The 24,847-nt window shown below is 45.6% G+C and overlaps 1 protein-coding gene across 2 annotated transcripts in view; it reads right to left on the bottom strand.

Moving 5' to 3' along the window:
- The window catches only part of AASS (aminoadipate-semialdehyde synthase), a 41,672-nt gene extending 18,149 nt beyond the window's left edge, over window positions 1–23,523 (bottom strand). For both annotated transcript variants that reach the window (XM_077935858.1, XM_028745861.2), the window contains exons 1-14: window positions 23,369–23,523; window positions 19,898–20,120; window positions 18,225–18,401; window positions 17,059–17,143; window positions 13,151–13,218; window positions 12,404–12,550; window positions 10,693–10,771; window positions 10,486–10,613; window positions 9,606–9,754; window positions 8,844–8,966; window positions 7,713–7,824; window positions 3,304–3,363; window positions 3,134–3,201; window positions 966–1,087 (exon numbers count right to left, since the gene is read on the bottom strand). In XM_077935858.1, coding sequence (XP_077791984.1) covers window positions 966–1,087; window positions 3,134–3,201; window positions 3,304–3,363; window positions 7,713–7,824; window positions 8,844–8,966; window positions 9,606–9,754; window positions 10,486–10,613; window positions 10,693–10,771; window positions 12,404–12,550; window positions 13,151–13,218; window positions 17,059–17,143; window positions 18,225–18,401; window positions 19,898–20,110 — 1,531 coding nt within the window. In that variant the 5' untranslated portion in view covers window positions 20,111–20,120; window positions 23,369–23,523. The remainder of the gene's footprint in view (window positions 1–965; window positions 1,088–3,133; window positions 3,202–3,303; window positions 3,364–7,712; window positions 7,825–8,843; window positions 8,967–9,605; window positions 9,755–10,485; window positions 10,614–10,692; window positions 10,772–12,403; window positions 12,551–13,150; window positions 13,219–17,058; window positions 17,144–18,224; window positions 18,402–19,897; window positions 20,121–23,368) is intronic.
- Window positions 23,524–24,847: the final 1,324 nt, after the last annotated feature.

Below are 24,847 nucleotides of genomic sequence, written 5' to 3'. Positions count from 1 at the left end.
CTAGAGTTTACCGTGACAGAAAAAATGGGCCAATGCAGTCACTCTGTGGACAGAAGGAGCCTTTGTACTTAAGGAAACTTAGAAAGTCCCTTTCCATCACTGTAACTCTCCCCGCATGAGCAGAAATCCCAGCCCTCAGAGCCCTAAAAGCCTTCAAAATGGAGTTGCTTCCATGGGCATGATGTGTATTTGTCTGTCGATGAACTGAGTGGAAGGCTACGAGTCATAGGCACGGGGAGTTTGTATGTGAATTCAACAGTGCTTAGTTTGATTTGGGCTATTGGTTTGTTAATGCTGTTAATCTTGTTTCATGGATTATGAGAGCTGTAATGCTTTGCAAATTTTATAATGTGACTTTTCCTGGGGTTGTCCTTTTTAGCCTATTTTTTGTTTTGTTAACAGTGTTTTACAGAAGGTGGCTGTTTTACTGATGATGTGTTAATTGTTTTATACAATTCATGTTGCGATGTTCCACTATGTGGATATATTTATTGTATGTAAGCCGGGGGCCTTCTAGGTAGTGGCGTCCGCCCTGTGGAACACCCTCCCATCAGATGTCAAGGAAATAAACAACTATCTGACTTTTAGAAGACCTCTGAAGGCAGCCCTGTTTAGGGAAGTTTTTAATGTTTGATGTTTTATTGTGTTTTTAATATTCTGTTGGGAGCTGCCCAGAGTGGCTGGGGAAACCCAGCCAGATGGGCAGGGTATTAATAAATGCATCATCATCATCATCATCATCATCATCATCATCATCATCATCATTATTAGAGACTCATCTGAGCAAAAAGTGTATGGAGCTACAGTGCTAGATCTCATCCAACGGCTGTACTTTGTAATGAAAAATAAGGAGCACTGATCTGAGTATCAGGTATGTTAGGACTTCAAACAGGAAATATTTACTTATACAAAGGCAACACTTTCAATTCCTTTGTGCTCCTAATGCTACGGTCTTACATACAAACCTGCTGTTATTTCAATGTTGGGGTCTCTCGTGAGGTATTCTATCACAGGCCCCGAGACATAGCCAGATCCAAGTATCAAGATCTTCCTCTTTTTATCCATGGTCAGTGAATGGGTGTACTCCCTAGAAGAGACAAAAGTCAGTAAAGAGAATAAGTCAACATAACAGGCTTCAACAACTGGTATGTTCTAAAATAAGTTTTGAAAGCAAGAAGGAGCTCTCTTTAACATGATGGTTTCGATCCAGTCTTCCAAAAAATTCTAACATTAGCCAAAACACTTTCAGCCTCAATTAGGAGTGGAAAAGTAACCAGACGAGCACTGCAAAATATTAGGTCTCCAGCCCACAACTCTGGGGTCTGCTCTGCATTTTTTTAAAAAATGTTTTCAAGGAAAACTATGAAAATTACTCCTGGCATATCATCTCTTTAAAACACGTTTGAATGTGCTTTTCTGTGCTAATTTTGTTATGCTAAATTGCATCGTTATGATCATGATCAATATGAAAACAAAAGTTTAAAACTCTGGCTTTTAAAGGCTCCAGGGAAGAGAAGTGGCTCGGTGACAGAAAATCTACCTTGCAGGATAAACCTGGATAAACACTACCGGTCCAGATAGACTAGGGCGGTCCAACAAGCAGTCTTTGTGCCTTTTTTGGTGAACTCTGGGACCCTGCCAGGGTCTCAGGCCACCCCACACATGACGAGATGCGGGTTCTGTGTCAATGCTCTCTTGCAACCGCCTTGGCATGAACAGTCGGGTCGCCCTGGTGTAGACAACACGCGGCCACATTGACTAATGGCCTGGATTGATCTAAGGTGCCTACATGTGACCTGACAGCATGATTTGCTAAAGAGATACTCTGGAATAAGGTAGCCTGACACCGTTAAAAAAAGGGTCAACTTAAAAATTAACTACAACTTTTTAAAGTTACTGATTCTTAGAATAAGGAGACATGAACAAAGAAAGCACTTCTCTTACAGCCCTTGGATAGGTTAAAAAGTAAAAGTAAAGGACCCATGGACGGTTAAGTCCAGTCAAAGGTGACTATGGGGTTGCGGTGCTCATCTCTCTTTCAAGTCGAGGGAACCGGTGTTTGTCCATAGACACCTTTCTGGGTCATGTGGCCAGCATGACTAAACCGCTTCAGAACACTGTGACAGAAACCAGAGTTACCTTCCCGCCAGAGCGGTACCTATTTATCTACTTGCACTGGTATGCTTTTGAACTACAAGGTTGGCAGGGGCTGAGGCAGAGCAACAGGAGCTCACTCTTGTGTGGATTTGAACCACCAACCTTCCACTTGGCAAGCCCAAGAGGCTCAGTCGTTTAGACCACAGTGCCACCCGTGTCCTTGGATGGAGGAACCAGGTCCCTACAGGCTGCATGTCTTCAAGGTTTGGGCTTTGGCATATTTTAAGGATGAAACTTTGGGAAGCCTATCCCTCCCCAACATGAGAACTGAAACACTAAAAGAAAAGCTGAAAACCTAGATCAAGGAGCCTCATCCTTTGCCTTCCACTTCCTGTTGGACTGTAACTGCCAGGACCACAGAGCAGGTGGGAACCAAAGACTATCAGGAGGGCAGCTGGTTCCCCAATCCCTGAGCTAGATCTTTTTAAAGAACTTTCTCTTGAGGTTGCTCAGTGGATAACTTTTGTTCTCATCTTCTGGAGCTAACTGTTTCCCGTGTACAAGATCAGAAAGGAATTTTCCAGTGTAGCTGAGATCTGTTCACTGCTGTCTCTGGCTGTATTTCAATTCTATTCTTTTGCAGCCGGTTCTTTCATTTGAACACTGCCTCTTCCTCAGCGCAGTCGTCCCCCCCCCCCCCAGAAGTCACTTTTTTCTAGTGAAAACCACCCCGTTTAATTTTTTCCCCAAGAGACCTGTGGGGACCCCAGGGCATTCTTTCAGCAAACTCACAGAGGAAAGAAATTATTGAAATGTGGAATCGTTAACACGTCTCTGAACAAGCTGCAGAGAAGGTCCCCGAGTTGGCTTCCGCATCAGCACCATTACAATAAATACTTGTGACAGCCGTGCCACACTCATGCTTCGCCACAGAAAACAAGGTAGGAATAACCCATCAGCATTGAAACACAATATGACACAATAATTCAAAACTTTAGTCAGATATACTGGGGGTGGGGAGAGAAAGCTATATTACCTGCGCTCCCTCAGTTTCTGGATATATTTATACTTATCAGTCAATGAACCATTGGATGCAATCACTGCCTACAAAAGTATATGAAACACATCATTACTTTCCTGGCGGCTGACCTCGCCATGCCCAAGTTAAGAGAGAGAAAAAGGAGTCAATTGGCTTGCAAGACTTACGTCTCTAACTACAGGTGAGTAATTCTGGCTTTCGAGGGGCTCCGAGGCTTCAGATAACAGCTGTGGAGATCAAGGTTTCCCGTCAGAGCACTTGCTTTCAGACAGATAATTATCTTTCACAGATAAGAGTCTTGGAAAAGTATATTTCATTAAAAACAAGGCAACCGTCAAGATTTAAACTGAGATTAAAATGCAGACTGTGTTGCTAGTCAGGCTACTTCGAAGACCTGAAATTCTCCTGACCTTCAATTGTCAATTAAATTCTTCTTCCTAGATTCACTTCCCCCTTCCACCCCGCTTCACAGAGCCGCTGTGCCACTGTTTAGGCAAGATATAATACGCATGAAACAAATCTTGTTGCTGCGTATATCTATATTGCACAAAGCCCGCAAGTAGGACCAACAGGCTGGAGAATCGAGTCAGGATTAGGGGGAAGAAGAAGAAGAAGAAGAAGAAGAAGAAGAAGAAGAAGAAGAAGAAGAAGAAGAAGAAGAGGAGGAGGAGGAGGAGGAGGAGGAGGAGGAGGAGGAGTTTGGATTTGATAACATTCTCCTTTCCCTTCCTCCCCCACAACAAACACTCTGTGAGGTGAGTGGGTGGCCAAAAAGACAAGGGACAAATTCTATTTGTGGTTTCCTTAGTAGAGATTTGGGAACCACTAATCTAGACAGACATGTGTAACTCTGGAAATCTCATTCTTTCACCCATAGAAGAGGTAAAGTTAAGAGACAGGATGGCTGAGAGAAGCTCTCCTAACTACACAAAGTGGTGATAAGCGATGAGATTGTATTTGCTGACTGGTCAGAGAAGAGATAAGTTAACACTGGTGAGTTACCTGCCCAGGGCTGGACCAAGATATTTTCCTGCCTCAGGTGATGCAGCAACTTGTCTCCCCAAGATGCACAGTGCTAACTCTCAGTGTAAGAAACTGAGACATGAAAGCTAGGAGCTAAATGGCACCTGAAACTGAGGTTACAGGCGCAACAACGGAATGGCTGGGCGCTTGCTTTTTAAAAAAATAACAAAAATACAAAGCTGAAAATGAATGAACTTCCGCTAAAATATTAGTCCTTCCCCTGCCCACCCTCCTAATATTTTTAAGAGGGTCTCTTCTCCAGTCTTTGGAGAGTAGCTGGAAGTGGGGAGGCAAAAAAGGTCGTCTTTTCCTTCCACTCTGCAGTTTTAATCGAAAATCTCAGGAGCAGGGCTGTGCCCAGAGCACAGAAACTGATGAAATTCCCTGTCGCAAAATGTGCCTAGATACAATGGGAGTTTCAAACACTGCTTAATGCTGGCCCGAGACATTTAGGTACCTGAGGTGACAAACAAGATGGCGCCCACAGCCACTTCCACACAGAGCAGCTCATGGGACGGGAGCTGAATCTTATTTCAAAACGGGTTACAGGATTATGTCCCCTACTGCAAGTGGACCAAGGCTCGGGAGAGGCCGTGTGCCAACAGAGGAGGGTGACCAGGGTCTCAGGGAGAACAGCCGGGGGCTACTGCTGCTGCAACTGCCTCTGGGAATATGTCCCCTGAGGCAGTTGCCTCACTCTTGTCTGGCTGTTTTGTGGTAACTCAAAAACCGGGTGTTTTTTATGGTTACGGCCTATGTCTAAGCAAAGCTCCACAGAACACATACACTTCAGTTCAGCCGATCTTACTTCCAGTATATTACAGTGGATCCTCAGGTTATGTTACCTTCAGGTAACGTAGCTTTCGGGTTGCGAACACAGCAAATCCAGAAGTGTATTCTTCTGGGTTTCGCCGGACATACATGCGTAGAAGCACTTTATTGCACCGCGCATGTGCGCAGAAGCAGCGCCTCTACTTGCGGATTTTTCAGGGTACATACAGGCCCCTGGAATGAATTACCGGACATTCGTATTCAGAGGGTCCACTGTATTATTATTTATTAATTAAATTTATTGGTCACTTTCTCTTGCCATGCATAGGATTGTACAGTTATTCACTTGAATTATTACAAGCATATACAACGGCCTTTAATGAACAGCAAAAAGAAAATGCTGTATTTATAAGATAATCATTATCCCCTCTTTTTAATTCAACAGGGAATTGGAAGTGGTCAGATTATGTGTCGCGATGACCTGTGTAAAAAGAAAAAATGTTACAGGGGCTCCACACCACAGTGCAGAACACTGTATGGGGGGAAGATGGTTTGCGGCATTCTCTCACTTTTTGCAGCAGCAGATATTCGCAGGAAAGCTCTTGCTGCCATTAAGGGAGCCCAGGACTCCTGGATTTCTTGCTTCCAGTCTACACAACAACCATTAACACTCTCTAAGCAGCCACTTATGACTCATCCAAAGCCATTAACACACAGCTTCAGAGAAGAGTTGAAAAACAATGACCAGGAAGGTAAAGGTAAAGGTACCCCTGCCCGTACGGGCCAGTCTTGACAGACTCTAGGGTTGTGCGCCCATCTCACTCTATAGGCCGGGGGCCAGCGCTGTCCGCAGACACTTCCGGGTCACGTGGCCAGCGTGACAAGCTGCATCTGGCGAGCCAGCGCAGCACACGGAACGCCGTTTACCTTCCCGCTAGTAAGCGGTCCCTATTTATCTACTTGCACCCGGGGATGCTTTCGAACTGCTAGGTTGGCAGGCGCTGGGACCGAGCAACGGGAGCGCACCCCGCCGCGGGGATTCGAACCACCGACCTTTCGATCGGCAAGTCCTAGGTGCTGAGGCTTTAACCCACAGCGCCACCCGCGTCCCAGGTATATACCAGGAAGAGGGGTATATAAATGTCACCTGCTGGGCCTTGACTGCAAGGGCTTCCTAAGCTCAATGGCAGAGCATCTGATCTGCATGCAAAAGATCCCAGGTTCAATCCAGTCCAGGCTGGAAAAGACTGGTATGAAGCCCTAGAGAGATGCCAGTCAGTATATAGACCAGGGGTGGAGAACTTTTTTCCACTCCAGAGCCACATTCCCGGCAACCTCGAAATTAAGGGTATGCGGCTGTTTATAGATGTTCTTTTTGTTCTGAATTCAACGGTTTGACCGATTTCTTTGGTTCCAATGGCTAATGAATCCTCTGGAAGAGGGGAATCCAGGGCTCCCTCTGCCCCCATAATCCCTTAACCATAAGGTCACATACTCCTTGCCCCTCCATAAGGTGTGAACTTAGCCTCACAATAGGAGGCAGGAGGCGACCAAGGGCAGATCATACCCTAGGCAGAAATCTATCAGGATGGTGGATTGAATTCTGATACTTTCAAAAGAGAAGTGCAGGAAAGCCTTGCAGCTAGCTAGCTATGGGGATGTGTAAATGCCTTTACTGCTCTTTGGGAAAGAGGGTAGTTAAAAGGTGTTGAGAACTGGGCTGTTGACAAGAGTGGGTGATGGGCTCAGGTTTCTACACGCCAAACACTCCTACTTTGTGACATATTTGTGATGTATTGATGATGCTGTTGAAAAATGTATTATGGGAAATGGGGAGAGGTCTTTGTGCATTTGAACCTTGTTGCAATAAATAAGGATCAGGTCTACTGACCACTGTTTTGCTTCTTTAACTTGACTGCAGACTCCGCCTTTGCTGACCGGAGAGATCCACAGGGACTGGCACCACAATAAGCTGGACAGCGGAACAAATCCACACCCCAGGATTTTTCCCCTTATCAACCTGAATCCCATGTAGTGGTACCTCTGGTTATGAACTTAATTCATTCTGAAGGTCCGTTCTTAACCTGAAACAGTTCTTAACCTGAGGTACCACTTTAGTTAATGGGGCCTCTTGCTGCCGCCACGCCACCGCCGCACAATTTCTGTTGTCATCCTGAGGTAAAGTTCTTAACTTGAGGTACTATTTCCAGGTTAGCAGAGTCTGTAATCCAAAGTGGTTTGTAACCCGAGGTACCACTGTAGTGAACGTGATGTCTTGTCACAACACAGCCACTAAGATTTGGTTGTTAACAGGAAATGAATTCTCTCTCTGTCTCTCTCTCTCTCTCTCTCTCTCTCTCTCTCTCTCTCTCTCTCTCTCACACACACACACACACACACAAAGAGTTAATTCCCCTCTGAAAAAGAACACTTACACAACTGGCCAGATCACCATTGTGAAAAATGTGTACTGTAAAGAATCAAAATCCTATTCATCAAAATGGATAAAAACATTTATTGGAACGGCTTGTTTAAGAGAGGTCTGCACACCTTTCCATGTCACCTGCGTTTAGTAGCCATAGGTTTCAGAGGAGGGGGAAAGGTCCCACAAAAGACTGTTATTTGAGAAGTTTCTACCTTGTGTAGTCTGAATTAGTTTCTAAGAAACACTTCATTTCTGCCAGTTAAGTTTTACAGCAGATTTCCTACCTACGGGGGAGGCAAGAAGCTCCGCAACGCACAAACGCTTAACACTCAAAATAGAAACAAGTCGCCCACTTACCATCTCTTCAATGTAAGGGAAAAGCATGTCTCCAAAGCATTCTGTTGATTCTATAGGAAGCTGAGCTGGCAGATTGTCAATGGAACACATCAAAATCCCTGATCCCTCCACACTAGAAGAGACAGAAATTTGATTCTAGGCAACAAAAGCTTTGTAAACTATTTCTCTCCTTTTAAAAAACATTTTTTAAAGGTTTTTTTTTTTTTTACACAAATGTTTTTGCCTGGCGCCTAAAGATATGATAAGAAGGCGAGCCTCTCTGGGGGGGAGCATGCTACAAGAGGGGAGCCACTGCAGAAAAGGCTCCTTGCACCCCTCCAGGCCTCTCCTGGAGGAGACACATGAAGAAGGGTTTCAGATGATGATCACAGGGTCTAAGAAGTTTCCCAGGGGGAGAGGCAGTCTTTGTGCTATTGTGGCCCACACCCATTTAAGGCTTCACAGTGGAACCTCGGGTTGCGAACGTGATCTGTGCTGGAGGCACGTTTGCAACCCGCAGTGCTACATCTGCGCACGCACGTGATGCAATTCGGCACTTCTGCGCATAGTGCGATTTAGCACTTCTGCGCATACATGAGCGCCAAAACCCGGAAGTAACCCATTCCGGTACTTCCGGATTTCGGCGAGTCTGTAACCTGAAAACGCTTAACCCGAAGCGTCTGTAACCCAAGGTACCACTGCATAGGTCAAAACCAGCACTTTGTATTGGGCCCAAAAACGAATTGGCAGCCAGTGTGTCCTGGCCAGGATTGGTATTTCATGCTCAGACCATCTTGCCTCTGTGAGCAACCTGGCAGCCCAATTCTGCACCAGCTGAAGTTTCCGAACTGTCTTCAGAGGTAGTTCCACTTCTCCCCACCAAGAGTCAATCCTATTTTGTTCAGAAAGGCCACCAACCTTCCGAAGTGGCTTTTTTTGTGTGTGAGTGACCTTCCTGCACAAAATAGGAACGCAAGAAGTTTCCTCTCATGCATTTTGTTAAGCTACTTAACCTCCAAGATCCAATCCCATGCATGCTTGGAGACACCTCAACTGTATCCACCACAATTAAATGCAACACTACGAAATAACTGTGTGTGGCTATAAAACTGAGCTTTTCAACACAAAAGAAAATTAGGAAGAGCCTCTCACCTGTCGTGGATAATATGCTGATCGGCATCATACATGCAGAAGGGGCTGTCTATTGTTGTACATTCTGTCATAAATTCTATAGACCCTCCAGTGTCTGCAGAGATGTCACATATTGCAACAAGTCTATTAAAAAAAACAGCAGCCACATAGTCCATAAATGATTTTCAGTTTTTTTAAGTCTTGAAGATACAACTCCCAAGTGCACCACCATTGACAGTGTCAAAAGAAATCAACAGCTGAACAAGACAGATTTCGTCTGCCATTAGTACTCAACAAAATACTCTCCTCAGGGAACCTTAGTAAAGATTTCAAACAAGGGATGGTTCTGGACCAGGGGTTCCTAAATTTGGTTCTCTAGCTGTTTTTGGACTACAATTCCCATCAATCCCAAGTCAGCAAGACCCGTGGTGAGGGATGGTGGGAATTATACTCCAAAAAACAGCTGGAGAACCAAGAGGTAAAGCTCTGCTGGATGAAATACAATGGCCTCTGGTCTATTTTTTTTTAATCCTGCAACGTGTTTAAGTTTTTACTCTGCTACTTATACGTCAGAGTTCTACTCCGGATCAATATTGAGTAGAATTCCATGACAGAGCAAACTTTAAGGCAAGTCAAATTTTTAGCTCTGGCCCCGCCCACTTCTAGTTTCAGACCCCGTAAGATTGCCTCTGAGCAAATGCAGTCCTCAAAAGAAAAACAAAACAGAGGATCCCCAGCACCGATTTCACTGATGCCTGCTATCACCAAATACAAGCTTCTTACTTGTGTGGCAATTGTGGACATCCCTCAGTGGCAGCAGCAGAAGGTCGCAGAGGAGCCAGAAGTCGCTGTGCATCCTGCCTGCTTAGCAGCCGCGGAGTATGCTGCTCCCAGTAGATCCCATTGATCACGCAAGTAGCGTAAGGTGCAATCTGTAAAATAAAGCTGCAATTTCTTCTTATCCTGTAAGGAACCAACACCTTGATCCAAATAGTTAACTATGTGATTCAGTAACTATGTGATGCAAATCCTTGATGCTGATAGCATGCCTCCCTTTATCATCTGGTCATGGAACCAGGTGGTTCTCCAGATGCAACAGGTATCTAGACAATCATCAGCTTAAATGGAAAATGAGCGAGGTCCCAACTAAAGAATGGGAACTTTAAGCTGACAGAATATGCACAGCTTGCAGACTTAACACATAGAATAAGAGAACAAGAAGAACATAGGTTTAAAGAAGACTGGAAAACGTTTATTGAATATATGGGGGGAAATTGTGCACATTTGAAAACGTGGGCAGCATTAAGATAAATTCAACAGTGTAAGTAAGTTTTGATGGATGTAATAATGGAATACTGAATGGTTTAGTTTATGTAAAATATGCAGGGTTTTATGATATGCAGAATGAACCATGGAAAGAGAAGAAGGAAAGTCATTGATATTTTAAGGATGTTTAAATGATTCTAAAATGTAAAACAGAAAAATTATATATATATGTGAGAATCATCAGCTTAATTTTTTTATTTTTAGAGAAGCACATTGGTCACATGAGCTACACCGACAGGAAATTGGGTGTCGTAGGTAACAGAGGTCATGTTAACCATAGGGCAGAATGACTCATTTAGAACACTTTGGGGTACAATAATGGAAGAGGTGTACTCACATCCGTGTTGAAACGAGAGGTGTAGTGTTCTGGGTGCTTGTCGTAGTCCACGGGGTCATACACGCCATCACTCTTCCTTATAAGATGGTGGTGTCGACTCAACACCGTCCCGTAGACTTTTCTGAGATCTGTGGAGAGGAGCACTGTAAATAAAAGAGAAAGAACGTACCCCACAGAGCTTCTGAAGCCCATCCCAGAATGCCCTACCTCCAGTTCGAGAGACCTCCTTCAGCTCATGGGGCTCCACAAACTCACAAGGAAGGGCATTGAACATTTCTTGGGCACCCTGTAGATAAAAGTAAGACTGATAGTGAGGTTAGATTTACCAAAAAATAAATAAAATGCAAGGTATTGGGCAGTCACAGGAACAACACTTCTGCCAAGGACTATCCTGCACACATTAGAGAGCAAGAGAGGTTCTGGATTTAAACCTGGAAGACTGGAGTTCAAATTGTGGAACTAGCACATCATTCAGTGTATGACCTCAGGCATCTCCTTCTGTCTGCTTTTGTCCAAGTTTCCTACCATATTATTCCAAATTGTAGACTTGCTACCTAGACCTTCAACCATCCAACTCCTCCAACCCTCTGCACCTTTCTCCAGATGGTTGGGTGCTCCTCAAGGGCTGAAATCAAACAGCAGTGGCAGCATAAACACAGCTAGAGACCTACAGATCATGTTCATCCCAGTAGTTTAAGGGGCTCAGGTTCAGTGGAAGAACAAATGCCTTGCACAAAAGGTCACAGGTTCCAATCCCTCACATCTCCAGGTAGGTCAGCAAGACTCCTAGCTGCTGTCAGTCCATGCAGACAATGACCAATGATCTGACTTAGACACGGACTTGGGACCAGTGTTAGAAACTCAGGCATATAAGCTAGGCACCATATGGCACCTTGCATCCCAACAACGAAATGTCTATTTGTCTATGACCCTTGGGGTCCCTTCCCATGCTACAATACTATGATTCTTTGATCTCAACTACACTACTTGACAGCATCTTAAAAAGCAGAGACATCACCTTGCCAACAAAGGTCCGTATAGTTAAAGCTATGGTTTTCCCAGTACTGATGTATGGAAGTGAGAGCTGGACCATAAAGAAGGCTGATCGCCGAAGAATTGATGCTGGAGGAGACTCTTGAGAGTCCCATGGACTGCAAGAAGATCAAACCTATCCATTTTTAAGGAAATCAGCCCTGAGTGCTCACTGGAAGGACAGATCCTGAAGCTGAGGCTCCAATACTTTGGCCACCTCATGAGAAGAGAAGACTCCCTGGAAAAGACCCTGATGTTGGGAAAGATGGAGGGTACAAGGAGAAGGGGACAACAGAGGACTAGATGTTTGGACAGTGTTCTCGAAGCTACCAGCATGAGTTTGACCAAACTGCGGGAGGCAGTGGAAGACAGAAGTGCCTGGTGTGCTCTGGTCTATGGGGTCACAAAGAGTCGGACATGACTAAACGACTGAACAACAATAACACACTGCTTGACTGCAGCTTGCTCTTACAACAATTCACTCTTCCCAGTATGCAAGAATTAGAAACACACGCTGTGGAAATGAAAATTGTATCGACTGTGGAGTAAGGCCCAGTTGCCAACCTGGCTCCCAGAAATCTCCATGTGGTCACAACTGGACCCACGCCAGTAGCAAAACACGCCTGGCGCCTGGCTAATTTTGAACACTGACTTAGACCAACGATCTGACTCAATATAAGGCAGCTTCCTATCTCCCAGCCATCACATGGGGAAATTTATGTGCGCATCTAATTATTCATGTGTGGAAGGAACAGAAATGCAGTAAAAGGGGCCTATAGCTTTATTGGAAGATATGAACAAGCCTTATATGTACAACAAGAAGCCAATACCTCGGCGGTTGCAATGAGAAAATGTACTAGTGCCATGCATTTGAAGAATGCCTTACCTTAGACACGTTGCCGGTGCCTGTAAACACAAATGTTATGGGTCCAATAGACTTTGGCATCAAGCCTAGGGAAATTTCATAGCCAGCATCGCGGACTGCTTGGACAGCCTGGCTACTGTTTCTGTAGTTATGGGCCATACCAATGTGCTGAAACCAGGAAGAGATTAATGTCAGTAGGCAGCTAGACTGGTGACTGGGAGTGGCTGCCAAGACCATATTACACCGGTCCTGAAAGACCTACATTGGCTCCCAGTACGTTTCCAAGCACAATTCAAAGTGTTGGTGCTGACCTTTCAAGCCCTAAATGGCCTCGGTCCTGTATACCTGAAGGAGCGTCTCCACCCCCATCATCCAGCCTGGACACTGAGGTCCAGCTCTGAGGGTCTTCTGGCAGTTCCCTCACTGCGAGAAGCCAAGTTACAGGGAACCAGGCAGAGGGCCTTCTTGGTAGTGGCGCCTGCCCTGTGGAACGCCCTCTCATCAGATGTCAAGGAAATAAACAACTATCTGGCTTTTAGAAGACATCTGAAGGCAGCCCTGTTTAGGGAAGTTTCTAATGTCTGAAGCTTTATTCTGTTTTAAGTGTTCTGTTGGGAGCCACCCAAAGTGGCTGGGGAAACCCAATCAGAAGGGCAGGGTATAAATAACAAAATGATGATGATGTTGATGGAGCCAATAGGCCTTTGGGACAAATTAACGAAAATCTACCCATCCTACCCCCCCCCCCCGGTTATATAATCTCCTTACCATAAAAGGAGTATGGTGCCCAAGGGCAAGAAATCGCAATCCCATTCCATGTAAAATGTTGATCATACCTGAGTCAGAATTACATAATACACAGTTAGTACAGTACACACAATTATTAAATGCTGCAACAGAGTCAAACTGGTGAGAGAAGTAAGAAATTTAAAGGGGATTCTAGAGTCACAATGTCTCAAGCGACCAACGGCTTATTTGCTCCAAGTGCCTGGGCCCACCACAAACCCAACAGAGTCATCCAGGGCCAGGGTGGATTTGATTTAAATCAAATCGATTTAAATCACGATTTAAATTATTAGTAAGACTTGATTTAAATCATTTTTTACAGAAACTCTCATTCTTGCTGGTATAATCTTAATATTTACAACCAGGTGAAGGTTTCATTTTTGGAATAATCAAATTTCAGAGTAGTTTTTACAGTTATATTGAAAATTACTGATTTGGTTATACTATTAGAAATACATAGACAGATAATAATGAAATCATTGTGAGGTTTAATAAGTTAACTGTTTCTATTTGGACAACTTTTCCACTGTACTTTATTGAAAGGAGAAAAAATAATCATTTCCTTAATAACAATTTTAAAAATTTATTTAACTAAAACATTAACATTATAGCATATGTGTCCATGTTTGTTAACTGATGTGGTTAAAAAATTTTGTTTTTTAAAAGAAGAAGCTTAGACCAGTGTTTCCCAACCGGTGTTCCGCGGCACACTAGTGTGCCGCGAGACGTTGCCTGGTGTGCCGTGGGAGGGAGGCGGGCGAGTCGGGCGGCGATAGGCGGGGCGGCGGCGGCGAGGAGAGGCCGCCCAGCGCGGGGCTCTCGCCGTCTGCCTGTCTGGCTGCCTGCGTGGCGCTGACGTCACGGGGCTGTAACGTGCCCCACATAGGCACACGCGGGGCGGCGAGCGAGCTCCCTCCCACATCCCATCGCCGGCTCTGCACCAGGCGGTAGAGCTCGGCGAAGTCGCCGCGCTGGAAGGCCAGCAGCGCGCGCGCCTTGGCCAGGCTCTCGCCCGCCTGCGCCTCCAGGCACGGGGCCTCGGCATCGGGTGGCAGCGAGCCCAGGAAGCGGCCCAGCCGGCTGGGGTCGCCCGCCTGCAGCAGCGCCTCGCACCCGCACGAGACCTGCTCCGCCGAGAAGCGCGGCGAGCGCGGAGGATCGGGCGCGGCGGAGGCCAGCCCCGCGCTTGGAGAGGACGCAGCAGCCGTCACCAAACCCGATCCTCCTCCTCCACCGCCGTCCTCTGGCTCTCGGCCGGGAGGAGCCTGCGGCGACGGGGCGGGCGCCGAAGTTGGCAGAAGTTGGCGCGCCTCCTCGGCAGCGCCTTCGTCCTCCTCCTCCTGCCTCTGCTCTCCTCCGGCGGCGGGGGCGCGCCACCCTCCCCGGCCGGGGGGCTCGGCGGGGCCCGCGGGGAAGGAGGCCATGTTCGCGGTGCGCGGGATCGCGGCCCCCCTCGCCCGCCTCCGGCCCGCTCCCCTCCCCCTGCGCGCTGCCCTAGCCGTGCGGGTCTCCTCCCCCTGCGCCGCCGTCCCCTTTCCACATCCTAGGAGCCGCGGTCCGGGCTGGCCTCCGCCTCCTGGGACGCGCGCCCACCCCCACGGCCCCCCAAACTTCGGAGCAACTCTCCAGACGCTTCTCCCCCGCCTCGGTCTCCCTCCTTTCCACTTCTCTTCCCCCCCTTCCTTCCCTCTTTCTTTCTCTTTCTCTCCCACCCGCCTTTCCTTCTATTAACTTTCCTTTCCCCTCCCTTCGTCCTTCCTACTTTTACTCCTGGGCTCCTCCCCCCTTTGCGCAGCCACAAATCAATCTCTCTCTCTTTTTTCCCCTCTCTCTCTTCTTTGCTCAGAAGCAAAAAAGCGCCGCTTTTTGGAAATCCGGACTGCTGTCCCCGCTGAAACGATACTTTAAAAAAGGAAGAACCCACTAGCTCTTATTTCTGTTTAAAGCAGTAGATCCCGAACTCTTTTGGCCCACTGCCCCCTTGGTTCCACATCCCCCAGTGTCCCCTATGCTTACTCTATAGAAAGCATTACAGGGGTTAACGCGGCTCGCTAAGGAAGATATTGTGCCTCGAGATTTTTTTCATGAAACAAGTGTGCCTTTGCCCAAAAAAGGTTGGGAAACACTGGCTTAGACTGAGTTTTAGCATACATGAAAAACTTAAAACAAATCCTTATTTCCTGATAGTTGCTTCAAGCAGAATATTTTAGGGAGTGTGTCGTTCTCCTGTTTCCCAAATGCGCCTTAGTATCTTTATTTTTAAAAATTAGAAAATAAGAAAGGCCATAATGCAGTAGTGAAGCTCTTGTTCTGCATGCAAAAGCTCCCAGGTTTCACCGTGTCTAGTTATAAATGGATCAGGCAAGACCTGGCTCAAGACCCTGGAAAGAAGTGCTATTTTTCTACAAAAAGAGACGCCGGAACTCGCCATGAACAGGCTCCCTTGTTTTCTTATAACAGCAATGGCACCCACCTGAGAGGTGCTGAAACTGATTTATGGGGAGTTCCGGCTGAAAAAAAAGCCCTGCTGGAAAGCCACTGCCATAGCAGATTTTACAGGGATAGGCATGTTACAGGCGTGTACCTGGACTCACATGTGCACAGCCAGCACTCATGCACGTTCATATACACCAGTGTTTCCCAACCTTGGGCCTCCAGCTGTTTTTGAACTACAATTCCCATCATCCCTGACCACTGGTCTTGCTAGCTAGGGATGATGGGAGTTGTAGTCCAAAAACAGCTGGAGGCCCAAGGTTGGGAAACACTGATATACACTATTCACACAACACCTCCTCACAGACGAGTACTACTGACCAGATGAAAGGCAGTTTCCCAAGTTTCTTATGTCTCACTTAAGGTGCAAAAACCGAGTAAATTGGCAAAAATGTATAAATCTAAATCAAATAAGTGTTGGAAATGTAAAGAGAAATAAGTTTTTTTTATCGTATGTGGTGGTCTTGTAGTAAGGTTAAAGCTTACTGGGAAATGATATATAATGGAATGAAAAGGATGTTTAAAATAACCTGTGTAAAAAACAACCACCAGAAGCTTTCCTTTTGGGAATTATAGGGACAGAACTACTGAAACTGTACAGAAACTTATTCATCTATGCTACTACAGCGGCAATAACGTTACTCACCCCAAAATGGAAAGAAGCAGAAGTCCCAGCAAAGGAAGAATGGATACAAAAACTTAAGATAACTTTTTATAAAAGAGTGGAAATGGTTCATTGAATATTTACAGATAAATTGTAAACAGATAAGAACATTGGCAGGATTATTGTAATAACCTGCAGTTTCATAAGAACATAAATTTAAAGAAGATGAATAAATGAGCAAATTAAGTTAATTTGGATATGCAGATATATTTTAGAATACATCTGAAGGCAGCCCTGTTTAGGGAAGCTTTTAATGTTTGATTTATTACTGTATTTCAATTTTTTGTTGGAAGCCGCCCAGAGTGGCTGGGGAAGCCCAGCTAGATGGGCAGGGTATAATAATAATAATAATAATAATAATAATAATAATAATAATAATAAATTACTTAAAGAACTACAGAAAGAGAGGGAAGGAAGTAAAGTTTTGAAATGTCAAAAGGATTGTAAAATTAGTGAAATGTATAAACCTGCAAAGTATAAATAAAAAAATAAAAAATAAAATAAAATAAAATGCAAAAATCTCGAAGGTGGCATAGCAGAAGCATCCCTCCTCCCCAATCCCATGCTCACCAATTACTGTTTATAGAGATTTTTTTAATATAACATTAAGCAGTGTGTTAATGCTTTTATAGCGAATGAGCAAGTTAAATAAATAAAAGCTAGCAGGTGCAAAGACATGGAGTTCCTTCTGGTTGAAAATGGCCAAAACACAATATTAATTTTCTTTAGATACCTGCAACGCCAGCCCACTTTCCGAAGGCTACAACTCGCACTCCTCTGTGATCCACCATTTTCTCGTAATCTATCAGTCGAATGTTCTGCAAGTACAACACACCGTATACATTTCTTCTCAGGCTCCACTCATCTGAGTACACTAAAAATTAAAATCAAATCACAGCAGCCCCTGCCATTTATAGAAAGATGTGTGTAAAGGATGTCCCTTCAATTATTTTATAAAGCAAAGCTTTGGGAACATCTCCTATGAGATAAATGGGATTTCTAAATAAAAAGGGGCAAAGATAAGCCTTCCAGCCACTTCCATTCATCTCAGTAGGGGGTTAGACCAGGGAAAATGTGCCTTGAGTGCATTTATTTCAATGGGTCTACTCTGAGTTCACTAATAAAATTTTATTTATATCCCACCCTCCCCAGCCGAAGCTGGGCTCAGAGCAGCTAACAACAGTAAAAATAACACAGTTTACATAAAATCAGTGTTAATTAGTTGAAATACATTCTAAAATCAATTCAGAATCAAATTAATGGCAACCACTGGGCTAGAGTTCTATGAAGATTACAGAAGAAGGGGGTCAGACTGTGCCTTGACCAAACGCCTGGTGGAACAGCTCTGTCTTGCAGGCCTAGGGGAAAGATGTCAAGTCCTGCAGGGCCCTAGTCTCTTGTGACAGAGCGTTCCACCAAATTGGGGCCACAGCCGAAAAAGCCCTGGCTCTGGTTGAAGCCAGCCTAACCTCCCTGTGGCCTGGGATCTCCAAGCTGTTTTTATGTGAAGACCGTAAGGTCCTCCGTGGGACATACCAGGAGAGGCGGTCCCGTAGGTACAAGGGTCCTAGGCCATATAGGGCTTTAAAGGTTAAAACCAGCACCTTGAACCTGATCCTGTACTCCACTGGGAGCCAGTGCAGATGGTATAGCACCGGGTGAATGTGATCTCGCAGTGAGGACCCCGTAAGGAGTCTCGCTGCGGCATTCTGCACCCGCTGGAGTTTCTGGGTCACGTAGAGTGAGTTGCCTTTTATGCTACTAAAACACACTGCCGTCAATTCATTGCCGCATCATGAAAACCCAATGTTGCACTTTGCAAATCCTCTCATTCTGCTGAACTGACCACTTCACCATATTATAATAATAGTTAGCAATCCTCGGTAAATGAAATATTACCTTGCTCAGGATCTCATCCAACAAGGGCATATTTGCCTCCTGAGCTTTAATAGTATGAGAGAAGAATGCATAGTTCTTGTTGGGAATTAGTTTATCCTCTGGCGGCCTCTTCACACCCACAATCAGGCAGGCCTCCGAAATGTCTTCCTGTATAATACCGCCAGCTTTAACATAGTCCTGCAAACAAAGCATTGAAGAGGAACTGACGTCTCGAGCCAAACTGAACAAAGGCAGAAAATATCGAGATAGTTCAGTAGATGCTATTCCAGAAGGTGAGCCTTATTTCTATACTGGCTATCCACTCCTGTGGGTGGGGGAGAAGAGATTCCTTCCCCACTTATGAGGGGTATCGTTCTCACCTGCCATTTCTAAATGAAACTACACACTCGGTGCCAGAGCAAAATGGCAGTACACAATGATTGCTATTTTCATATGAGGCAGAGGGGAGGCTTTTAGCCAAAGATGTGGCTTGTGGGTTCATATACGAATGAACCTTAATTGTTTAAAGCCATAGGCCACCACAATATTGATTCCATAAATCTTTATGTGATCTCAGTGGGGCTGTTAAAGTAATTTTAGACTCTCAGCTTATTATGGACTTATTATGGGAGGAGTTCAGGTGCTGTTTTACTTCATTTACCGTATTTTTTGCCCTATAGGATGCACCGTCCCATAAGGCGCACCTAGTTTTTTGGGGGGGAAATAAAGGGGAAAAAATTATTTCCCCCCCAGGCACGGGGCTGGGGAGGGGGAAGCTCGAGCTCCCCCCGACCCCAGCCCCCAAACAGGCAGCTCTCTGCAAGCTGTGGGAGCGTTCCCGCTGCTTGCGGAGACGTCCGCGAAGCCTGGACGCGCTGAGCTCAGCATGCGCAGGCTTCAGCATGCAGGCAACTCTCCGCAAGCAGCGGGAGCCCAGCGCTGGGCTCCCACTGCTTGTGGAGAGGTGTGCGAAGCCTGGAGAGCATGAGGGGTCGATGCGCACCGACCCCTCTCGCTCTCCAGGCTTCAGTGAAAGCCTGCATTCGCCCCATAGGACGCACACACATTTCCCCTTCATTTTTGGAGGGGAAAAAGTGCGTCCTATAGGGCAAAAAATACGGTACTTTAAATTGGGGGGTGCTGGCCCTGTTGGGGTTTGCCCATTCTGCTGAGTGGGGCCTGGACCCCCCCCCACTGAAGTCACCACTGTGTCAACCTCAGCCTCCATCCCCTCTGCTGCTTCCAACTCTTCCATCTTACGCTCATTCATCTGCAGCTCCTTCCACACTGCCCCATCTCCTCCTGTCATTCATTCACACACTCCTCCTTCCAGCCCTCTTTTCCTAGGTGCTGCCCAGTTCTACAAACTTGTCTGGTGCCTGCCACCTCTTTACCAAGTCCCTTGTGTTTGCTTTTTCAACCTCTCCTCTTCTAGGGCCTTCTGGATCCTGCTCTGCCCCACTCCAGAAAACAAGGCAGCTCAAACAGCAGCAGCAAACTTTGTGGCTTGCTCAGTCCCTCTGTGACATCAGAGCAGTACGGGCAATCACTGCCAAGAGGCTTCATCAGCACCCACAAAACCACTATGGGCATTGTAACATCAAGGGCCCAATAATTGTGATTAGACGTGCACAAGAAACAAACTGTATGCCTCTCCTACCCTCGTGGTCAACAACAAAAATGTCGGCACTTACTTTTTCATGGATGGACCTTCGATTGGACGGTTGCACCAGAACTTTGTAGCCCAGGTTGGTTAAAAGTTTGACGTGCCGTGGGGCTAACGGGGCTCTTCTTTCCCAGGCATTGACATCCTCTCTTCTGATTGCCAGGACAGATTTATGATAATGCTGCCACCTTGAAAGATGGCTCTCAAACCTACCACCTGTGCGTTTGAATGCTCGAAGCATGATTAAAAACCTAACAGCAAGCAAAGACAAAGTAGTAAGGAGATGCAACATAAAGGTGTTCAGAAACAGCCATTACGTGTCCGTCAATCTCCTGCCCCCAACAAAGAAAACGCCTGGTCTCCTTAGAAATCTGCTGTAAAACTAGTTGGTTTTTAACACAAGGTGCAATGCAGAAGTCATAACTGCACATTGCCAATTAACTGTGCAAACGTTTCAAACTTTTTCAGAGGGGGAAAAACCTTGAATGTTGTCTTCCTTACAAGCGAGAACATGAACTGAAAATTGTTACAAGGGAAGCAATCTGGTAACAGCCAAAAGTAACATTTGTATCTCAAATTCAATCAAGGAATCCAAGAATTCTAAACAGTGTGGTCAGTGCAGAATGAATGAGAAAAACTTGGCCTAAATCATCAGCTAGTCCCTTCTGACATTTAATTCCAAAACTATGGATGCAAGAATAGATTTATGGTTCTCACACTAAGTGGAAGGATGAACGATACGCAGTGTGAAAGGCTGGCAGTGGCCAACCTATAACCGCCAACACTTGTCCAACTCCACATTTATTGGTTTTATTTAAATATTTATACCTCCATTCTTAAACATGACCAGCACTATGTACATTTTCTTACGTTGTCAACTGCAATATGAAATCCTGACCTGCTCTTTACATTATAAAAAGGAGAATTTAGACGCAGCCCTGAAGATATCCATACTGCAGTCCCAAAACTGTTTTGCAGCGCTTACTTCTACTTGGAAGTAAATCTCATTCAGTTCAGTAAGGCTTACTCACAGGTAGGTGTGCCTAGGACTGAAGTTTTAGTTACCCCTTTAGTAACCTTGGTGGTTTCCTTTGAAACAAGCGCTATTCCACAGGAAGCAAAAACCAAAACATTACAAATCTGAAACTGCAACAGACATCACTCTCACTGGTTTACACACCAAATTCATGGATGATTGAAGGGAGAATGAGAACTTTCAATTTTTCAAAGTGCATGTGGTTATTGATACATATCAACACAGTAAAATTACCCAGCAGGCACTGTAAAATTTCAATAGCTTGTGGCTCCAGTATTGAGCAGAAAGTGGTTTGATTCCAAATATGATCTACTGCCCATCTCATCATAGCCTGACAACATTCGCAAGACAGACTGGGAACTGTTGATCTTAGTGCCACAATATATCAGACTGGATAACAGAGAACAATTTGTTATATTTGTAGCTTTAACATCTTTACTATTACAGTTATCAGCAACAATGGTTCAATACACACATTCACAACTATTTGGTCTCGGTTGTAGGATTCACCAGTCATTAGGACAAACAGTAGTTGCTATTTGATGACTAAGAGAGTGGAAAAGTTCACCACTCCCAACCCTCTTCCCTCCTCACTGATGCCACTGCAAACACTATTCTCTTGAAGTCAGGAGAGCTCTGTGGTCCAACTTTGCCTTGGCTTAAGGCAAAAAAGGAAAAAACACACACACTGCCTTTTAAATATATTCCAAACAAATGCAAGACTGCTACCAGGACAACCAAGCCCTCAGTAAAACCATTCGCATTACTGAGCTTAAAGGTCCTTACATATTCCAATAAGTGGAAGCCAATTACCACTGATATCAACAGCAAGAGATTTTATGCCTTTCTATGGGCAATGCAAAAAGGTTGTTAAATTTATCTGTCTCTAGTTGCAAAGGCTGTACATTTGCCAGGGCCTATGAACATCGTCAACTAGAGAAGCAAGGTCGAAAGGCGAACAATAAAGAGTATTGTGGTTCCTTGAAGACGAGCACCTTGTAGACTCTTTAAAGCCAGGGAGCCTTGAAATGGTTCTCAAAAAAATTTCCTCTTGGCCATACTTTCAGAATAAAAATTTGTTCGCAGCACACCAATTTTCTTTTTTTATTGGTAACAAACACAACTAGGATTGTCCTAGTTCACTGATCTTGCTCTCAATTTGAAAAGATAATTATCCATATTCTGCAAAAAAATAAAAATTATACTATACTATCAAAAATATTTTGATACTAGACTATGATACTATACTAAAAGTTTGTTTGATACCATACTACACTGACGTGTTTAAATGTTTCTTTGATTGTCCTTGAATCTCCCCCACACACACACTTGCCGTCTTCTCCTGCCACACCCTTTAAGAACCATTGCTTTAAAGACGCACTGCCCTTTTTGGCATCAAAAGGCCAACCTAACCACTCCTCTTGAAAGAAACAGCCACCTTTCCCTCAGGCTAAAAATTCCTCAAGTCAGGAAGGGAGACAAAAGGGTGTGGAGAAGAGTCAGTTGCTCACTGCATTCATTGCCCATCAGCCTATAAAACGAAAAAGGAGGACATTTAAAATGTCCAGAACCCTTTTAAGTCTCTCGCAGCAAAAAAACAACAACAAGGCTTGTGGCAACTTTAAAACTACCTTTAAAAAAAATTATATAAACTTCTGCGGGATAGCTCGGTTGCTAGAGCACGCAGGTTAATCTCAGGGTTGTGGTTCGAGCCCCGTGTTGGGCACAAGATTCCTGCATTGCAGAGGGTTGGACTAGATGACCCTATGGTCCCTTCCAACTCCACGATGCTAGGAAAGTCTACTTCATCAGGTGCATGAAGCCTCAGGTACGAGGAGAGATGGGGAGACGCGCAGGAAGCACACAACCCGGTTTCTTTGGCCCACGAAAGCACCCATATGGCCGAGTAATCAGAGGAGCAGCGCTCTCGCTCTCTTTTTTAAAAGGGTCTCTGCCTAATCCGTTGCGAAGAAGAAATCTTTGGGCTCCCACACTGAGAGCTAGAAACTTTAAAAGCCTAGTTTAGTTGTGAAAACTAATAAAAATCATTATAAAAAGAAACTTAAAGGCTTGCTCAAATGTGAAAGGCAAGAGTGCGCGAGGAAAGGCAAGAGTGCGCGACGCTCTCCAATTACGCATTGCCAGAAATGGAAAAAAGCTCCACTAAAAAAACGCAACGCAGCTTCACACCAGAGGTTGTGCAATGCAAGTCGGCACCTCGGCTTTCCCCGTGAGGCCTAAGGCAAGCGATTCCAGGCGCCTGGATCTCGCCGCTTCAGCATCTCCAGCAGCAACGTGGGCGCTGGGATTCCTTGAGGCTCCTAGGCCTCCGTTGCAAATATATATATATGATCTCCTCCTTCAGCACCTAGGAGCGGCGAAGCTCAGGCTTTTCCCCCCGTCACATATAGGCAGGAAGGCAGGCTGCCCTCTCCAAGAGCGCGCGCCACTTTGCTCGCTTACCTTTCGGATCCACGCGTGGGAAAGGTGGGCGCCCCGCTGCCTGTCCCCGGCGAGCTCCGCCTGCCTGGCCTTGCGCAACAAGCGGCCAGCTGCCCATCAAAGGCGCGCGGTTTGCAACATTGCGAGGGGGAGTCGGGCCGCCTCCCCCGCCGCCAGCCAATCGGGCGCGACCTCGTGGGAGCAACCTTCCCCTTCCGCCAGTCGCAGAGGCCACCCGGAGCTGCGTCACTTGGCGAGAGCACGCGAGGATCCCGCGCTGGAGGAGGGTTTCCCAAGGCAACAACGAGCAGCACTCGAAAAGCCAGGAGACCCCGAAAGTTGTTGAACTTTTTTAAAAGAAGATTTTAAGAAGACCCCAAGATTGAACTTTTTTTAGGAATTCCCCAAGATTGAGGGGTTTTTTCAGGAAGACCCCACGATTGAGCTTTTTTTTTTTTTTAGGAAGCCCCCAAAACTTTTTTAAAGGAAACCAGCGAAATTGTTGAAATTTTCTTAGGGAAACCTGAAAGTTGCTTAACTTTTTTTTTTTAGACAAACCCCAAAGTTGTTGAGGTATTTTTATTTTTTACAAAAACGCTCAATTTTTCGAGTGACTTGCCTAAGATCCAGGACAAAGCAACAGCTTTCAGAATCCCCCCCCCCCCCCCGTCAATTCCGCCTTTGAAAGTTCTCCAATGTCCGGGAAAATCCGGGCGTGTGGCAGTCTTAGGCCCACAGCCCCCTTTCTGACAGATCTGGTGTATGCATATAAAAAAGGGAAGGGAAGGAGAGAAATGTAAAATGGGGGGGGGGGGGCGAGAAATGTGAAACCCAAAGGCCATGAAGTGCAAGCTTGGGACATGTGAGTTCCGCATTTACCGTCACACTGGAGCAGAGTACATGCTTTGCATGTAGCATAGAAGCCAACTCCTAGGGACCAAGGCCCCTTTAGCCCCCCCAATAAAATATTTAAGAGGGCTAGCACCCGCCCTGAAAAGTGACTGGGTAAATCCAGCCAGATGGGCAGGGAATAACAGCAGCAGCAGCAGCAGCCATTACCATTCAAATGGAGTGTGTGCGCTGTATCTTGTGATCGATTATGCAGGACGTGGCTTACCTGCCCCCCTCCCTCAATATTTTATTCAAGTTACCGTAGCTCCCTTAGCATGTAGAAAGCCCCAGGTTCAGACTCTGGTCTCTCTAGGTAAGGCTGTAGGAAATCCCTGCCTGAAACCCTGGAAAGTTGTTGCCAGTTACATTGTACCTTAACAGTGGTCTAGCACAGGGGTAGGCAACCTAAGGCCAGTGGGCCGGATGTGGCCCAATCGCTTTCTCAATCTGGCCCACAGACGGTCTGGGAATCAACGTGTTTTTACATGAGTAGAATGTGTGGTTTTATTTAAAATACATCTCTGGGTTTTAAGCTTGCAGAGGTTTCTTTGGTTCACTAGAATCTCCAGGTACAAAAAAAAAGTGGCTGGAAAGAACCAACACGCTCCT

The sequence above is a fragment of the Podarcis muralis genome, chromosome 10 (genome assembly GCF_964188315.1).
Source record: "Podarcis muralis chromosome 10, rPodMur119.hap1.1, whole genome shotgun sequence".
Lineage (NCBI taxonomy): Eukaryota > Metazoa > Chordata > Lepidosauria > Squamata > Lacertidae > Podarcis > Podarcis muralis.
Note: the sequence above shows the minus strand (reverse complement) of the source record. Positions and strands in the feature narration are given on the sequence as shown.